The 15,292-nt window shown below is 38.9% G+C and overlaps 1 protein-coding gene and 1 long non-coding RNA gene across 3 annotated transcripts; one reads left to right on the top strand and one right to left on the bottom strand.

Moving 5' to 3' along the window:
- Window positions 1-227: 227 nt before the first annotated feature.
- Window positions 228-8,579, bottom strand: LOC111604621 (box A-binding factor). Of its 2 annotated transcripts, none has more exons than XM_023322749.2 (6): window positions 8,404-8,579; window positions 2,657-3,030; window positions 1,719-2,592; window positions 1,151-1,658; window positions 503-863; window positions 228-439 (listed from the first exon to the last, which is right to left on the bottom strand). In XM_023322749.2, the coding sequence occupies exons 2-6, from the start codon at window positions 3,028-3,030 to the stop codon at window positions 343-345; spliced, it is 2,214 nt and encodes a 737-aa protein (XP_023178517.2). In that variant the 5' UTR covers window positions 8,404-8,579; the 3' UTR covers window positions 228-342. The 2 variants fall into 2 exon arrangements, with proteins under 2 accessions (XP_023178517.2, XP_023178516.2); XM_023322748.2 differs by lacking the exon at window positions 8,404-8,579 and adding an exon at window positions 6,957-7,440.
- Window positions 7,084-9,206, top strand: LOC111604626. Its single transcript, XR_002751761.1, has 3 exons — window positions 7,084-7,120; window positions 8,745-8,870; window positions 8,938-9,206. It is a non-coding gene; the product is annotated as an uncharacterized LOC111604626 (long non-coding RNA).
- Window positions 9,207-15,292: the final 6,086 nt, after the last annotated feature.

Below are 15,292 nucleotides of genomic sequence, written 5' to 3'. Positions count from 1 at the left end.
AGGATATTGCTTTTAAAGTTCTAAGTTTTTAAATTAACTATCCATGGACTCAAACAAAATCCTGTGTTTTTTTATAGAAATAAATATCTAGTTAGATAAATCTTTCATAAAGCTACTCAAAATTGAGCTCTATCAGATAAAGATTTGGTATAAAACCAATTATCTGCAATCTGAAACCGAATCGCATTAGGAACTGAAATTTGTTCTTTTCTCGAAATAATTTCACCATTTGCAACATTTTTTAACTGGGACTTGGGCATTTCTTGGCTAAATTTGGCTTATATAAATAATTGGTCACTATCGACATTTTGGTAAAGTTTACTTTAGCTTAAATCGTATGGCTTAGTTATTCGATGAACGTTCCGGCAGACCTGTGCGCGTTATGACAGTTGGAGTCAGCTCGCTATTGGAGCTGCGCCCACTTTCGATTGGAGGAACACTGTGAGCAAAGGAGTATAGATTAATTATAATAAAAATGGGCCCTTGCATCAGTTTAACTTACGATTGAGCAATCTGACGGTTCAGTGTGCTTGAATTGGGCAGATGTGGTGAATGGCTCTGTGATGGAGGCTGTTGCTGTTGCTGCTGCTGCTGCTGCTGTTGTTGCTGCTGTTGTTGTTGTTGCTGCTGGCTATAAGGCGAGTGGCTCTCGCTAGTCACATGGTGACGGGACATGTTCAAGGTGCCATCCGAAGTCGGCACCGTGGGTATCGCAATGGCCACCACATGTGCTCGGCCGGCGGGGCCAGTTGTGGACATATCGTGGAGCTCAGGGCTGGTATTCTGTTGGCTACCTAACAATCCCACCTGGGATGGATAGAGCGGGCTGCCACTCACCATTAGGTTAACTCCCTGTGACATGCCTGTGTAATTTCATACAATAATTTCATTAATAATTTGTTGTAAATCTTTAAAAAGAATTCTAAAATTATTTTCTTAAAAGCCTCTTATTATCCATAAATTAAAATAAAAATAAAAAATGGAAATAAAGACGTCGCCAAAATTAACTTGTAATTAACTTATAATTGGGCGCGCACGACTAGGAGATACTCTCAATCCAACTGTTCCAGCACACCTGAGCACGTGCACGGACTATGCTATTTACTTAATTGTTTCGATAGATGAGAATAGCCAATCAAACTTGACTTACTTGGCAGTGCTCGATGAGGCATAGGACCTCCATTGTTCTTTGGCTTTCGCTTACGCTTCTGTATACCCTCCTTCTTCATGGTGAGCGGGCGGTTCATGTTATGCAGCTTGAAATAGAGCCCGCAGGCATTGCAGACGGGGTTGCCCTCGTTGTTGCGTCGCCAAAGCGTCGTCGAGTTGGTTTGACAGTTGGCGCAGATGACGCCGCTGCGACGGTTGTTGGGTGCGGCGGCTGCCTTTGGCTTTTGGCGCTGTGGTACATGGCGAACCGCCTGTGTCCGAACATAGCTGGTGCAATTTTGACAATTGGGCCAGTCCGAGCCTTTGCGCATAAATGGCGTCTGGCAGGTCTCGCACTTGATCTCCTGCAAGCTGAGCGAAGTAGGGGGCGTCGCATTGGTCGCTGACATGCTGGGATCGTAGTTACTAATGCTGCCAGCTGGCGCCCAATGGCCAGCGCCCATGTTGGCCGTGGAATAGTCATCAATAACCTGTGGAGGATAGTTCGACTGAACGTTGAACAAGGAGTTAAGCTAAAATCAGTGTCTAATGCTAGGTGTCCTACTTACAAATGAAACATTTTGATATTCGGTACCGGGGGTAGTCCAGAGGCCGGTGTCGGTGACATTCGTGCCATCCAGGAAGGATATGGTTTGATACGGCCCGGCAGCCGTTTGCCTCAACGGATTCAAGTTTGGATCGCCTTTGGTTATAAACTGAGCTGTGCCCGGCACACTGTAAATGGTGTTGCCCTGCTGCAGTGTAGCCGCATAGCTGTTGCTGCTGTATGTCGAGTTGGGTGGAAACGCATAGGCATTGCCTAAATCCGCATAGGTCTTTGATTCGTTCGCCTGCACGTTGGCATCGACAACAGGCGCATCATAATACAGATTCGCACCAGGCGCCTCTGCATCGCCGCTGGCGGTGGCAAAGCGTCCGTCCTCGGTCACATAGCGCACGTGCGGGTGGCCAACAGCTGCCGCGGCAGCAGCTACCGCGTGCTGGTGCTGCTGCTGCTGTTGCTGCTGCTGTTGCTGCTGTTGTTGCTGGTGATGATGCTGCAGTGCAGCCTCACTGACACCAATGGCATCACCGTAAATCACGCCATTTGGAGTTGGGCATTGCTGCTGCGGCTGGTGCGCGTGTTGCTGCTGCTGCTGCTGCAGTTGCTGCTCGCCGGGCACATCGCTCTTCTCGATGGTCTCTATTTTGATAGGAGCCACGTCATCGTTGGCGCAAATAATCTGTCCCGAGGGATAGGCATACAGCGTTCCGGGTGGTGCATTGGCCACCTGCTCGCCCACCTCGGCAACATTCCGCGGCGCCATTTGAATATAATGTGGGGAGTGGTGCGCTCCACGCTGATACTCAATGTGGGTTTCCGAGCTGGCGCTGTTGCTATTGTTGGCGCTGTGTTCGCTCTCGCGCGTCTCATTCAACTCGCTGCGGGCGCAAACCAATTTTAACTTTACAGAATATGTTAAATGATAAACTGCTGTTTACTTACAGTGTTCCTGCTGTAGTAAGTATGCGTCGTTGTTGCGAACGCGGTGCTACGACATACTGCTGTTGCTGGTGCTGCTGCTGTTGCTGTTGCTGCTGCTCATCTGAGTCACTGGATTGACTGCTCGCCTGTACCAGGACGCCAACAGCTGTAGGTGGCTGTTGCTGCTGCTCTTGCTGATCCTCCAGCACGCTGTTCGCCTGTGGATCGCTGCCGTTGCTGGGCTCAATTTTGATTTTATCCAGCAATTGCAGCTGTTGTTTGCTGAGCACTTGTTGCTGTTGCTGTTGCTGCAGTTGTTGCTGCTGCTGCTGTTGTTGTTGTTGCTGCTGCTGTTGATGCTGTTGCTGTTGCTGCGGCGTTGTCTGCACTTCCATCTGCAATGACCAAAGCGCAAATGATGAATGAACAACCTGTTGACAGCTTGTTGTGAAAAGTGTGGCTCCAGTTCCGGCCACACAATGCGAACTTGGCCGGCCGCCTCTATTTCCGCCACAATAAGTCAAACAAGCGCAAAAACCAAAACCCAAGAGCAGCAACTCAGACCCAAAGCAAACAATGGCAAATGTTTAAAGGTGCCGCCCAGCTGAGCTCAACACATGGCTCACAACTCAATTTGTCGCCTACAAATCATAAAATACAAAATTCGAGTACAACTACGGACCGACTTGCGTTCTCCGGGCCTCCGCTCGAACCTCTCTGTTTGCTGTCTGCCTACTCATCGGTATTGTGCCAACACACACCACACACAACTCACCAAACGCCACACACTTTTCCCAATTACAATGCAACAAGCTGTGGCTTTTTTGTTTACTCTCAGAACTCAGTTTCAGTTTCGTTTTCGGTCTTGGCCGGAAATAAAATTTAACAATTTCGCGTCAAAAATAAAAAAAAAGGAAAACGAAACAAAAAACAAGTCTTACATGAAAACTATAAAAATATAAACCCGTTGCTCCGATCTTAACGTACGTCAGTTTGCTTGGTTTATGACCTCATTTGGTGGGGGTGGCGCAGCTGAGTGTCAACACTTGGCGATCGTCATTGTCACCTGATTCATGACGGTGCTTTGCGGGCCTAACTGTGCTTTACTCCTCACGCTTAACGAGTTCCATAAAATTTCAAAGCTTTTAGGCGCGTTTTTATGTCACTTCGGGGAAAGTCCCAAGTACAATGAGCACTAAGAACACTATATTTATATATGTATATAGTATATACATAAAAATCGTTCAGGGCTGCCCGCACATAAACTTAATATTCGAATAAAAAGTCATTGAGCAAAAAAATTGGATACATTTACGAAAATACTTCAGCTTTAGTTAATAACTTTGGAATAGCTAACTAATAAATTCGCATAAAAAATATATATATATATATTTAATCTGAATATTTTATATATTATTTATTTATTTTTTAGTTAAATAAAAAATTAATTTATCTATCTAGAAGTAAAAGTTAAAATTAAAGGATATTTTTGGAGAATACATGTAATATAATTGATGATATATGTTAAAGCTAAAGGCACAAATAATTTCGAGGTAAATGCAATGAAAATTAAATAAATTATATTATTTGATTAATAACGTTTATCTAATATCAAATATTTTTTTAGATTTCTGTGACATTTCGTTTAATTGATGTTAAGCTATTTGTTAAGTCTGTATTGAGTCAATATGCAAACACGGTCAAATGCAGGCATTTTCAACAAATTTATTTATGAAATTCCACTAAAATAAATACAAATTTTGCTTTACTTGACATATATGATCGATTTTCGTAGAATTACAAACGTTTTTCAAAATGTTTCATAATCAATGATTCGGGGTATCAAAGTCTCATTGTTAACTTATTAAAATGAAATATTGGTGCTTATATTTAATATTAATTAAATATGCGTCATATATATTTATATATACATACACAATATAGAATGATATATATTAAGGAAAGCTAAGAAAATATCAAACAAAGAAAACTAAATTTTTATAGCCGATACCAAAAAGTTTCAGCTGAGCGCTTCAACGAAGTGTGTAAATGAAAAAAAAAAACGAAAGTTCAATGAATCTCATACGGAGATAATATAATGTAAAAATGATTATTTTTAATCTAGGATGTGCGATTTGATACCCGCATACGATATGCTTTATTCACGTGCCAATGTTTGCGCTTATGTAGCACAATGTGTGTGCATACATATGAAACAGAAAGTTTAGTTAAGATACTGCTACCAAACGACAATATCTTATCCGTTAACTGCTATCAGCATGCAATCAGCTGTTCCAACTGCTGCTGCTGCTGCTGTTGGTGCTGCTGGAGCTGGGAGGTCAGCTCGCCTTGATAGGATACGTCATCGATAGACATGGAGAGACATGGAGATACATAACTTAAGCGGTATGCGATTTGCCGAGTATTTGCTCGGCTTTCGTCAAGAGTTCGTCATGGGTGCGGATACACATTTATGAATGAAATCTGTGCAGTCACACCTACAATGCTTTTTTTTATCTATATAAACAAAAGATATTGGCTTTATGCATAGTCGCACCTCTTTTCGCTTTCGTTGGCAAGAGGCGTGGCGAAAGTCAAGAGCTTGGCGCTGCAATTCAATGCGTGAGCTATATAGGTAAATTATAGCTATTAATTGAAGGGCCTTCTGTAATGCCTGCTTCTAATTCAATGTACTGACTTTTTATATAGTTCGGCAGATAAGATGACCGTTGCCAGCTGCATTTACAACTCCATTAAAATGCCGTCAACTGTAGTAAATGGCGTAAGCCGCTTTGACCCTTGAGCTTATCAGAACTCAACGTCAACTGTCAACTGGCGACGCGTGTCTAATAAAACTATCTGAGTGCGAGTATCTAACCCTGCCCTGCATCGACTATCGCAATCAATTGCTGCCGCCGATGCCGCCATTGACCAACTGTTAACTGCTCCTCGATTGCGATTGGCTGACTCTGCAGCACTTCCGCTGCAGATTAGACGCAACCCCCATGGCACTAAGGGTTGGCAATTATTTCATTCATAAGGCATTTCACTTCCACATCTGATGATGGGCTCATCCCTTGCCTGGCCCCGAGCTCAATGCGAGGCGATAAGATTCACATAAATTTCACATTACTTTAGGTCTAAAACTAAAAAAAAAAAAATATATATATATGTATATATATAAAATTGACCTTTTCATGAATGAAACAACTGCGCGTGCTGTGCCGAGCTCGGAGCTAGGTCCACTTTTCCGCTATCCTCGATTTCTCGATGTGTGCGTGTTTTTTTAAGGTATTTTAACGCCAATTTCGCTCTTGGCTTCATAAAGATAAAACATCTTTCCACATTTGACTTTTTTAATGCATTTCGATACAAAAAAAACCTATTTAAAGGCTCGAATTGAGCTCAGTCGACTGAGTAATGCCCGCTCATTTAAGTCATCAGCACACTCTTCTCTTTATATACATGAAAAATCTAGTTCATTAACTGTTTAGGCCACATACAAATATATATTGTCTTCGAGCTCAGTCTACCTAACCAATATACTCGTTTCGCTTTATGAACGAGTATACCAAAACGTCGCATTTGTGGATCTGCCTGCAAGCAGGCTGATGAGTCATTCATTATAAATCAATTTGGCTTATCTCAGTGACAATTTTCTTTGTCTGTCTCTTAAGAATAAAAAAAAAATTCAAGAACAAAATCTGTTAGTCTGGCCTGCCTGCCCCTGTTTTGAGTCAAGCAAAATGGTTAAAGTCGATTGAATAACAATAATTCTTAGCGATATTCAACTTTTACTCAAATAATTTTTTATATCCAACAGCTTTTATAAACTGCGATCGACATATACGGCAGCCACTTGGAAACTACGCTCAACTCATTAAGTTAAATACACTCTATAATTTATTTATGACAAAAACATAAAAGGTTTATAGTTTATGCTGCGGCTCATTGGTTGATTATCGATATAACGAACCGATGTGAGAAACCCAGGGAAACTTTTTATGGCTGCTCCCAAGTCTTTAGCTGCATTGTAAAAATATATTGGGGTTTTAGATGGACTAATTTCAAATGAACTGAACTTTTTGAACTCAAATTTTATTTGAGTTAATTTTTCACGTTGGATCTAGATTTGACAACTGGCAACAAAATATATAAAATATATATGTTTTTAGGAAAATTTAACTTTATATGGAGAGCGAGGTGCACATTTGGGACTTAATTAAATGTGGGAAAATGAATTATTTTTGTGACATTTCACTTTATTATTTTGGTTAAACTTGGTTTTTTTTAAATATTTATTTGTCGTCTTTATACGAACCTTCAACTGCATCTTGATATCGACTATGTCAACACTTTTGCAAACCATCAAAATGTTCGTTGTTTTTACTTTTCGCTTTCCCGTCAACTGTTGTTTAGTTTTATCTAAGTTTCGTTTCGTTTTATCACTTGATTTTTTGTTTTAAAAAATTATCACATACACGGGTAAGTGTTCTCTGTTCTTTCTATGTTACGGAAACACCTGTTACAAAAGCGCGCGCATCGACAATGTGTCTATCAATTGTTAAATGTCATTCAGATTTAGGCTGAAAATTGTGCGCAATTGTTGTGTGGGCGAAATTAGAAGTGCGGGCTTTTGGCATCCGTAGAGCGTTTTTCGTTGTTTCCCGCGCGGCATTTAATAATAATAATAAGTGCTATTTTTTCGAGACCAACTCGAGCCCGGGCTGATGGCGACGACAACACCGACAACACCGACAGCACCGATACCAACACCGATGTCGACTTCGACGTGGACGCAACGCATTGCGGTGCCTGCTCCGTTTAGCACCTTTACCACAGTGCCCAATTATAAAACACACACAGACGCAGTTTGCAGCGCTTCTCTGCGATGTATATAGCATATAGCACATATTCGGTTCTATATCTGTGTGTGTGTGTGAGTTGCTGTGTGTGTTTGTGTGCAAGTTATGATTTATTTCTATACTATTGCTGCGCTCTGGTTGTAGCTGTCGTGCTCTGGTATTGGTTATCTTATCGCCCAGCGATAAGCCTGCAAATGTATGTGCCTGTGTCTGTGTGTACCTCTGTGTGAGTGTATGTGTGTACAGCAAACAATAACAGGCCACGGTGACAACGTCAGCGATAAGTATCTTATAGATACAAATTGCGCATGCGTGCTCAGCCAAAAACCAAATTAAAAGCCAGCCCAGCCACTTGTAGTATAGGTACTTAAGGAACACAGCTCAAGTTTCTCCTGCGCCTCCTGCCTGCTCCCTCCCATTTTGTATTTAGATTCGAGTGCAGGCCGCGTTGTTCAGCCAGCCTTCTGTCGATTGTGCAATTCTAGCCCATTTTCTAATTGCAGTCGTAAAACACTATTCCGGCAAACTCATAAACCGTATGGCAAGTTAGTCAACACTTTGCGCCACAAGTTGGCCTGGCTCTAGGCACCTGTCCGGCGTGATGGCGCAGGCAGAGTTGTGGGAAGCTCTGCTCCACTTCATGAGTGTCTCAAGTGTCGTAGCAAATGGCAATTGACAACAACAAGTGTTGTGTGTTGGACATATGAGTACATGCACATACTATTTTTATAACTACTATAAACTCAAGCTCGTGCCTTAGCATGCATAGCAAACACACGTGGTTGAGTATCAGGCTTACTGGAATTACAATACATGTTACTAAGTTAAGCGATCAGTATTATTAAAATTGTTAGATGTTAGACTATGGCTATGGATGGCAATGGAAATGTGAATTGCACTTACTGTGAGCTGTGTATATTCCTGAGATGTGTCTTGGCCAAATTGTGAATTAACGTTGAATATACGTAAGAAATATATTTGAAATTCATGTGTTAAAGCATCGACAGTGCAGCTCCTCTTACGCTTAATATTGTTTTATTTAAGTTTTATTTTTTCAAATTATATTATTTATTAAGCAAAAGCTAACTAAGTTTCTCAGTATTTAAGGCAACTTCCAACCCACGAACTTGATTCATGAAGAAGAGTTCTTTCACAAAAAAAACTAAATTTATATTTAAGAATATTAAAATATTACAATAATGCAACTATTTTGCACATACAGTTTATTTCGTATGAGATTTTAGTCCTTTCCAGATGAAACGTAATCGTGGTCTCATGCCGGACTGTTCTGAAACCTGTTTGCAGTCTGGATTTTTTCGCTTATTGCACAATGTATCCATAGAAAGATCTTTTGTATGCTTAACGTTAAGGTAAATTTACGTACATACGTATATTTACCAAAAAGCGGGTCTTGACAATATCATAAATTGTTTATAGTTGCAGCCATAAAGCAAGCAGATATATGACGGTCTTAAACATGCCCACAAGAGAGTAGAGCAGAGCGAGGGAAGGGCGTGCACATATATTAAATTGGATGAAAAATTAACTGGCGATGTTTATGCTTTTATATCGCTGCAAATTTCGGTTTACCCAATAGACACTATATTTGTATAATACATAAGTCTAATATCGTCTACAATGGCAGTGGCTGATAAAATGTAATTGTTGCGACTTGGGCAAACATAAATCATGGGGCAAATCTTAAAAGGCACAGCCCAAACAAAAGTATCTAATAGTTTGCCTGTTTAAAGTAGCCACACTTGAGGCACATTCAAGATATGAGGCTGCAGCGTGTCGCAGAATATCAGCACGGTGATTAATAACAAATGCAAAATGTAACTCAAAAGCTGACAAGCTGACAGCGTTCATCCGTTGCGCCCCTTGGCCAACTGAACTGAAGTGGTTACAAATGGCGCAACATGAATTCAACATTACGACTCTCTCTGAAAAGGTGCAGGGGTACGCCGAGCGCCGTACTCGCACTCGTCGCACTCTGAATACGAGAGACCGTCCAGCCAGTCGATGGGTAAGTCGTGCAATTAATACCCCAACATTGATGATACAAGCCGCCTAGCTTAAAATATTGAAGCCCAAATTTATGGCCATAAGACGCAAGACTTATTGGCGGCACAAACTAAGGAATTTATGGTGGTGAAATCTTTCGCTGGCTTTTCTGACCAACAGCCCCCAAAAGCAGCCACGAATATAGTGTACAGTATATAGAGTGGTGTTCCTATCTTTCCAATAATCACACTTTGCCACCCTTCAACTTGTCCATGCAGTTTCAAGTGCTTGGCGCTCTGCGAAATGAAAACGAAATTCAGTTATCAGCACTTCTTCAATTTTTGACAGTATCGGCGATCAGACTAAAAGAAACTTAATTTATATATATATATATATATATATATATATATATATATATATATATATATATATATATATATATATATATATATGCGCAATTGGCTGACTTGTTTTTACCATTCGTTTCTAATTTTGTTTTCATTTTGTTGTTGCTTTTGGGTCGGCTGATAAAGAACTCCAAGGAAATTAAACGTTAAAAATGCCAACAAAGGCGCGCCATAGTTTTAATTACTTACTTATAATTTGAAAATTGGGAACAGCAACAAAATGTTCATTTCGTTTTATTTTTTTTCATTAAATCCATGTCCGGGCTGCAACCACCGCTGATGAAGAACTACCCACCCATAAAGGCCTGGGCTTTGTGGCGTGGTTCAATCAAATAAAAATGAAAATTTTGTAATGGCGGTTGTTGTTGTTGGCGGTGTTCGGTTTGGTGAAAGTAAATTGAGTTCAAGTAATTTCTATTAACCTGCTCGACTCTCTGGCCATTAATCATCTAAAGCACGCAACACTACCAACCACCAAGCTGCAAGGAATGATGCATCACTAAGCTAACAAAGAAATAGAGCAAAGTTGGCTCCGTTTATTGGCTTTATCAGTATTAAGAGAATATGAATCAACAGGGTTATAGCTCTGCTTTTTTGCAGGTGCAGAGCAAAGCTCTGAGGCAATTTTTTTCTAAACAGAGACGTTTGAAATTTAAATAAGCTACATGATCTGGATCTGCATCAACTGAGGTTTAGTAACTATAAGCTCAATTTTCTGTTCCAGTCGTACATGGCCAGATTGGATTCTTTTATTATATAACTGCACTAAGTGTTTCATAAGAAAAAAGCTGTTTAAATGAAAAAGTTTTCACAAAAAGTATTAAATATTTAATATTCAAACAAAGGTAATTTCAGCCAAGACTCAGTGATTACTTATGACGTATACTGAGTCTTTATTTATTAATCAACGATGTGATTTGCTATTTTCAAAAATAAAAAAAGTCTCGTTTTGTAACAGTGGTCCAAGCAACGCACAAGACGAGAAAATTATTTATTATTCATACGCACAGTAGTACATCTAACTTTATATTAGTATACCAAAGAACATTTTAAAAAATTAATATTAATGTATAATAATTTAAAAGGAAATAAGTCAAACTCATTTATTTATATATTTATCATATGGCACATATTGAAAAGGTATATAAAAAGACTTAATGTCCCCAATAACAACATAAGTGGAAAAAGTGGTCTCTGTTTCATTTGGTTTGTCGCTTGGCAACGCCAATTGCCGTTTGCCTTCTTTATACACACCTTTGTTTACCAATATGCCCAGACGTGACTCATCATAATAACTGACAATCCATAATAATCCGTTGTCTTTGCTGTTGGTGCTGTTGTTGTTGTTGCTGCTGCTGTCATTGCTGTTGGCCTTTGTGGCGAAGGTTCAACAGCAACAGCGACAGCGACAGCGACGCCATTAACAATCATGGCTACTGGCTCTGGGGTTGAACGGGGCTTCTGTTGCGGGTTGGTTGTTTTGGTAGCCAAACAAGTCGCCACCGACAGACCCTCAGATATGATGAACAATATTAATTACTTATGAGCCGAACACATAAAATCACAAAATATTGATATATATCAGTAAGTTTATATATGTACATATATATATATATATATATATATATATATATATATATGTATATGTGTGTGGTTATATTTTTCTTTGTTTTGTGTAACCCGATTAAATTTATGGAATTGTTTATAAGAGCTTCACTTGCACTTGATATTGTATTTTAGACCATACCACTTCAGCAGCCGATATTGGACGTGAAATTAAAAAACGAAACATTTTGTGGTAGCAATAAATTTGTTAAAGAATGATACCGTAAGTATTGCGTCGAACCCGTGTCACTTTTCCGCGTAACCTGAGTAAGTGTTTTACGGGTCTGTTAACTTTGCTCGTTACCCCCAATGGCATATTGTGCACAACTGATTGTTCCTATCAACAAAGTGATTTTTCCTATCGTCGTCGCATATAATACACCTCTATATAAATAAATATATGTATATATATATAGTAAACATATCGAATATCTGAGAATAGATAGTGGCCTTAGATAAGTTAACGTATCTTAACAGAGATTTCGAGCCACACTCACTCACTCACAGCGCGGGGCAACAGGCCCCCAAATATGTAAGAGAGAGCGAAACCCATTCAGAGACAGCTGCTCCTTAACCTACTCCAATGGGAGTCAGTCCGTGCGATATCTGGTTGGGCTCTGTCAACATCTAAGGCTTACCTGATGGCCACCAGGTGTGAGCTGTAATCGCAGTTCATTTGCTTAACCGATAATGCGTGCGCCTCGTGACGTTGCCAATTTCTTGCTTCGGTGACCTAGCTAGATAAAAGTATCTAATCTTGGCTTTTCAGCAATATATATGTATATAATATACATATAAATACCATCACATGCACATAATATGCCTCTGTATTTATAAGATAATGAAGATTTGCTATCAATTTGTCACTGCAGTTGTTGTTGTTGTTACTGCTGCTGGCAGTAGGATATCGGTATCAGTTTTTTTTTTTTGGGGTATCTGTTAGGTTTCCCCAGCGCCTGGCATTCTGATTGCTTTGGGTTTGGGCTGGCTGCGCTTCTGGTTCTGGTTGGGTTTTGGTTTCTGGTGCTGGTCTCTGTCGCCTGTTGCTCTGTATCAGTATATCAGTGTTTGAACTGATAATGTCCCAAGATAATAAGCGATAATAATTTGAATTTTTCAGTAATTCCTTAAGTTTGGACGACCAACGGCATGGAATCTAATCACAGTTGGTGAGTGTAACTGGGATTTTCAACATGGAAACATTGTTATTTTCGAACCGCGCGTGCTCAATATTAAAATAAAACACAAAAAACACCTACCCATAAATATAGTTATATATCCTAAATATTTATGTGCTATTTATTTGCCTGCAATGTGAATTCAATTCGCAATTAAAGTCCCGACAAAAAGTGATTTACATTAAAGTAATTTATTTAAGACATAAATTCAGTAAAGTGCATGGATAAATTGTTGCTTATAAATTTAAACAGTGAAGTTTCGGGAATATCATAAATACACTTAAAAAATAATTTAATTTTCATTATAATACTTCTAAGCGGTTCGCCTTTACTCCATGTTTAATATTAATTTATTATTCATAAATTGCAATTGGCCTTAAAAGGTTCAAATTCCAGACAGTCAAATAATATATTTTTTTTATACATATTTACATATATATATATATATATATATATATATATATATATATATATATATATATATCAGAGATCATACTCCAGCAGCACTGAACGCAGAAGTAGCCGATGAAATAAATCAACAATTTGTGGCATGCCGATAAGATAACAATGCGCATTTACTCAACCAATTTCCTAGAAGTATTTCAGTTTAATACCTTTTTGCAAAAGAAAAAAAAGTCGAAAAAACTCTCATAAAACTCACGTAAAAGCTATATTTGATTAAAGATACACACTTTTGAAAAGATTTGCTTGAAGTTTGATTGGATAACAAAAGCATTTAACATATGGCACAAGCGTGCCAGCTACAATTCGCGTTAATTTCATAAAATTAAATAAAGCTTACAAAAATTTAAGATAAAATATTTATGTATTTTACATATAACTTATTTCAATAAATTCAACTGTATGTTTTTTTAACATCAAAATAATTTAAACATATGCAAAAATTTATTTAAATCTAATAATAAATATTAAATAAATTTTTCATATAGCATAATTGAAAGAAAGAACAAAAAAATTTGCTTATGAGAAATTCGGAAGTCGCTAAATTAATGTTAAAAGCTTTTAGCAGAAAATTTCTAAAATCCTTATCTATATTATATTTGGTCTGACATTTCATAATATAATACTAAGATAAATATTAATTAATATATTTATAGTTAGATAGATTGACTTAGCCAATTTGATAGCAAATGTATAGCTAGATCTACTGAAAAATCTGTTCTGATCAAGAATATATAATATATTTATAAGGTCTCAAAGCACATCTGCTAGGTTATGTAAGGTTTGACTTCTACAAGCATTCTTACTTCCTAAAATCGAAAATTATTTGATCTTTAAACATATGTGGGACATTGGCTAAGACAGGCGAGCAGACAACATGCTAAATTCGTTGTAGCTAAAGGAGTAAAAGATAAAACAACACGACACTCAGCGTTGTAATGTTGTATGTGAAGTATTTAAGCCGAGCAATATATGGTTCATGTCGAAAGTCTCTCCTCATTGAAGTTCAAATTCTGCCAAGACAGTGACTGCAAGACGACGTTGATGACAGTTCAGCGTGTCTACATATTTTCATTTGAGTCGATGAGGTTCGTCTGCCAGCCCCCTGCCTCTGGCCTGATGTGTCTGTTGGCATGTCAGCTCGCCGTTCTGTCATTGCGTCGACAGTCTCGCTCGCTGCTACGACTGCTTCTACTTTATTTCATTATCTTAAGTACACAATTTGAAGTACAAACGTCAGTTGGCGATAAGGCCAAGAAAGACATCAGACAGGCAACTCAACGACAGCAACAACAATCAGAGCAATGAAATGTTGCTCTAAATGCAAACTGTTTGCATTACCATTCAAAGACCCGGAATTGTTTTTCCACCTAGACTCGACTGAAACGCTGGCAGCCAAATTGAGCTGTGCATTTTCTACCAAGAATTCCAAACGCAGCAAAACAAACAGTTGTCAACATTGAATTAGGCACACCGCAGGCTGGAAAGCAAGCTTGGCTTTCCTGTGTTTCTTGCTATCAGATACCTTTTATGTACCTGCACCTCTTATGTGGCAGGCGAACTCCATGCCCATTTCTTGTACTTTCTGCATATGGTAAATAACATTATCAAATCATATTATCTTATTTATAAGCATTATCGTTGCCGCGCAGATACAGATTGCCTATCTATGGCAATGGGCATGTAAAAAATAATATCTTACCGTGCGGTTATTTCGTTGCTCGCACAGTAAGTTTTGCACTTTCCATTTAAACGCGCACCGACGCGTCGTGTCCCTCCGTCCAACTCCGTCTCTGGCTTCACTTAACCCACATAATAATTATTATTTTATATTTATTATTATAATGTGTGTGTGTGTATGCGACAACATCATAAAGTGACAACGCAACCGTCGCAAGTCTGAGGAAAATATACCGTTCTAATAAAACACAAAAGCAGTAACAAAAAAAAAAAGCATAAACTGTGCCATAAAAAGCTGAATGTCGTAAATTACGAGCTGTGTGTGTTTCGGTACATATACTATTTGCAGTGCCTGTACATACCCAAACGAGTGCGCAAATGTCAACTTGTGCTGACAGCAAAAATGTTCAAACTTAATGAAAAACAACTGTTGTTGTTTGAGAAGAAACATTTCAC

The sequence above is a fragment of the Drosophila hydei genome, unplaced genomic scaffold, assembly GCF_003285905.1.
Source record: "Drosophila hydei strain 15085-1641.00,03,60 unplaced genomic scaffold, DhydRS2 tig00000063-arrow-pilon, whole genome shotgun sequence".
NCBI lineage: Eukaryota > Metazoa > Arthropoda > Insecta > Diptera > Drosophilidae > Drosophila > Drosophila hydei.
The sequence above is the reverse complement of the archived record's forward strand: the minus strand, read 5'-3'. Positions and strand labels throughout refer to the sequence as shown.

What these genes read in the sequence shown, in the direction of transcription:
- LOC111604621 (XM_023322748.2), bottom strand. Translation starts at nt 7,004, where the DNA reads ATGGTTTGCAAAAGTGTTGACATAGTCGATATCAAGATGCAGTTGAAG. An exon ending in CTTACTACAGCAGGAACACT is followed by an intron (nt 2,593 to 2,656) that starts GTAAGTAAACAG and finishes TTGCGCCCGCAG; the next exon opens with CGAGTTGAATGAGACGCGCG. An exon ending in AACCGTCAGATTGCTCAATC is followed by an intron (nt 440 to 502) that starts GTAAGTTAAACT and finishes CTTTGCTCACAG; the next exon opens with TGTTCCTCCAATCGAAAGTG.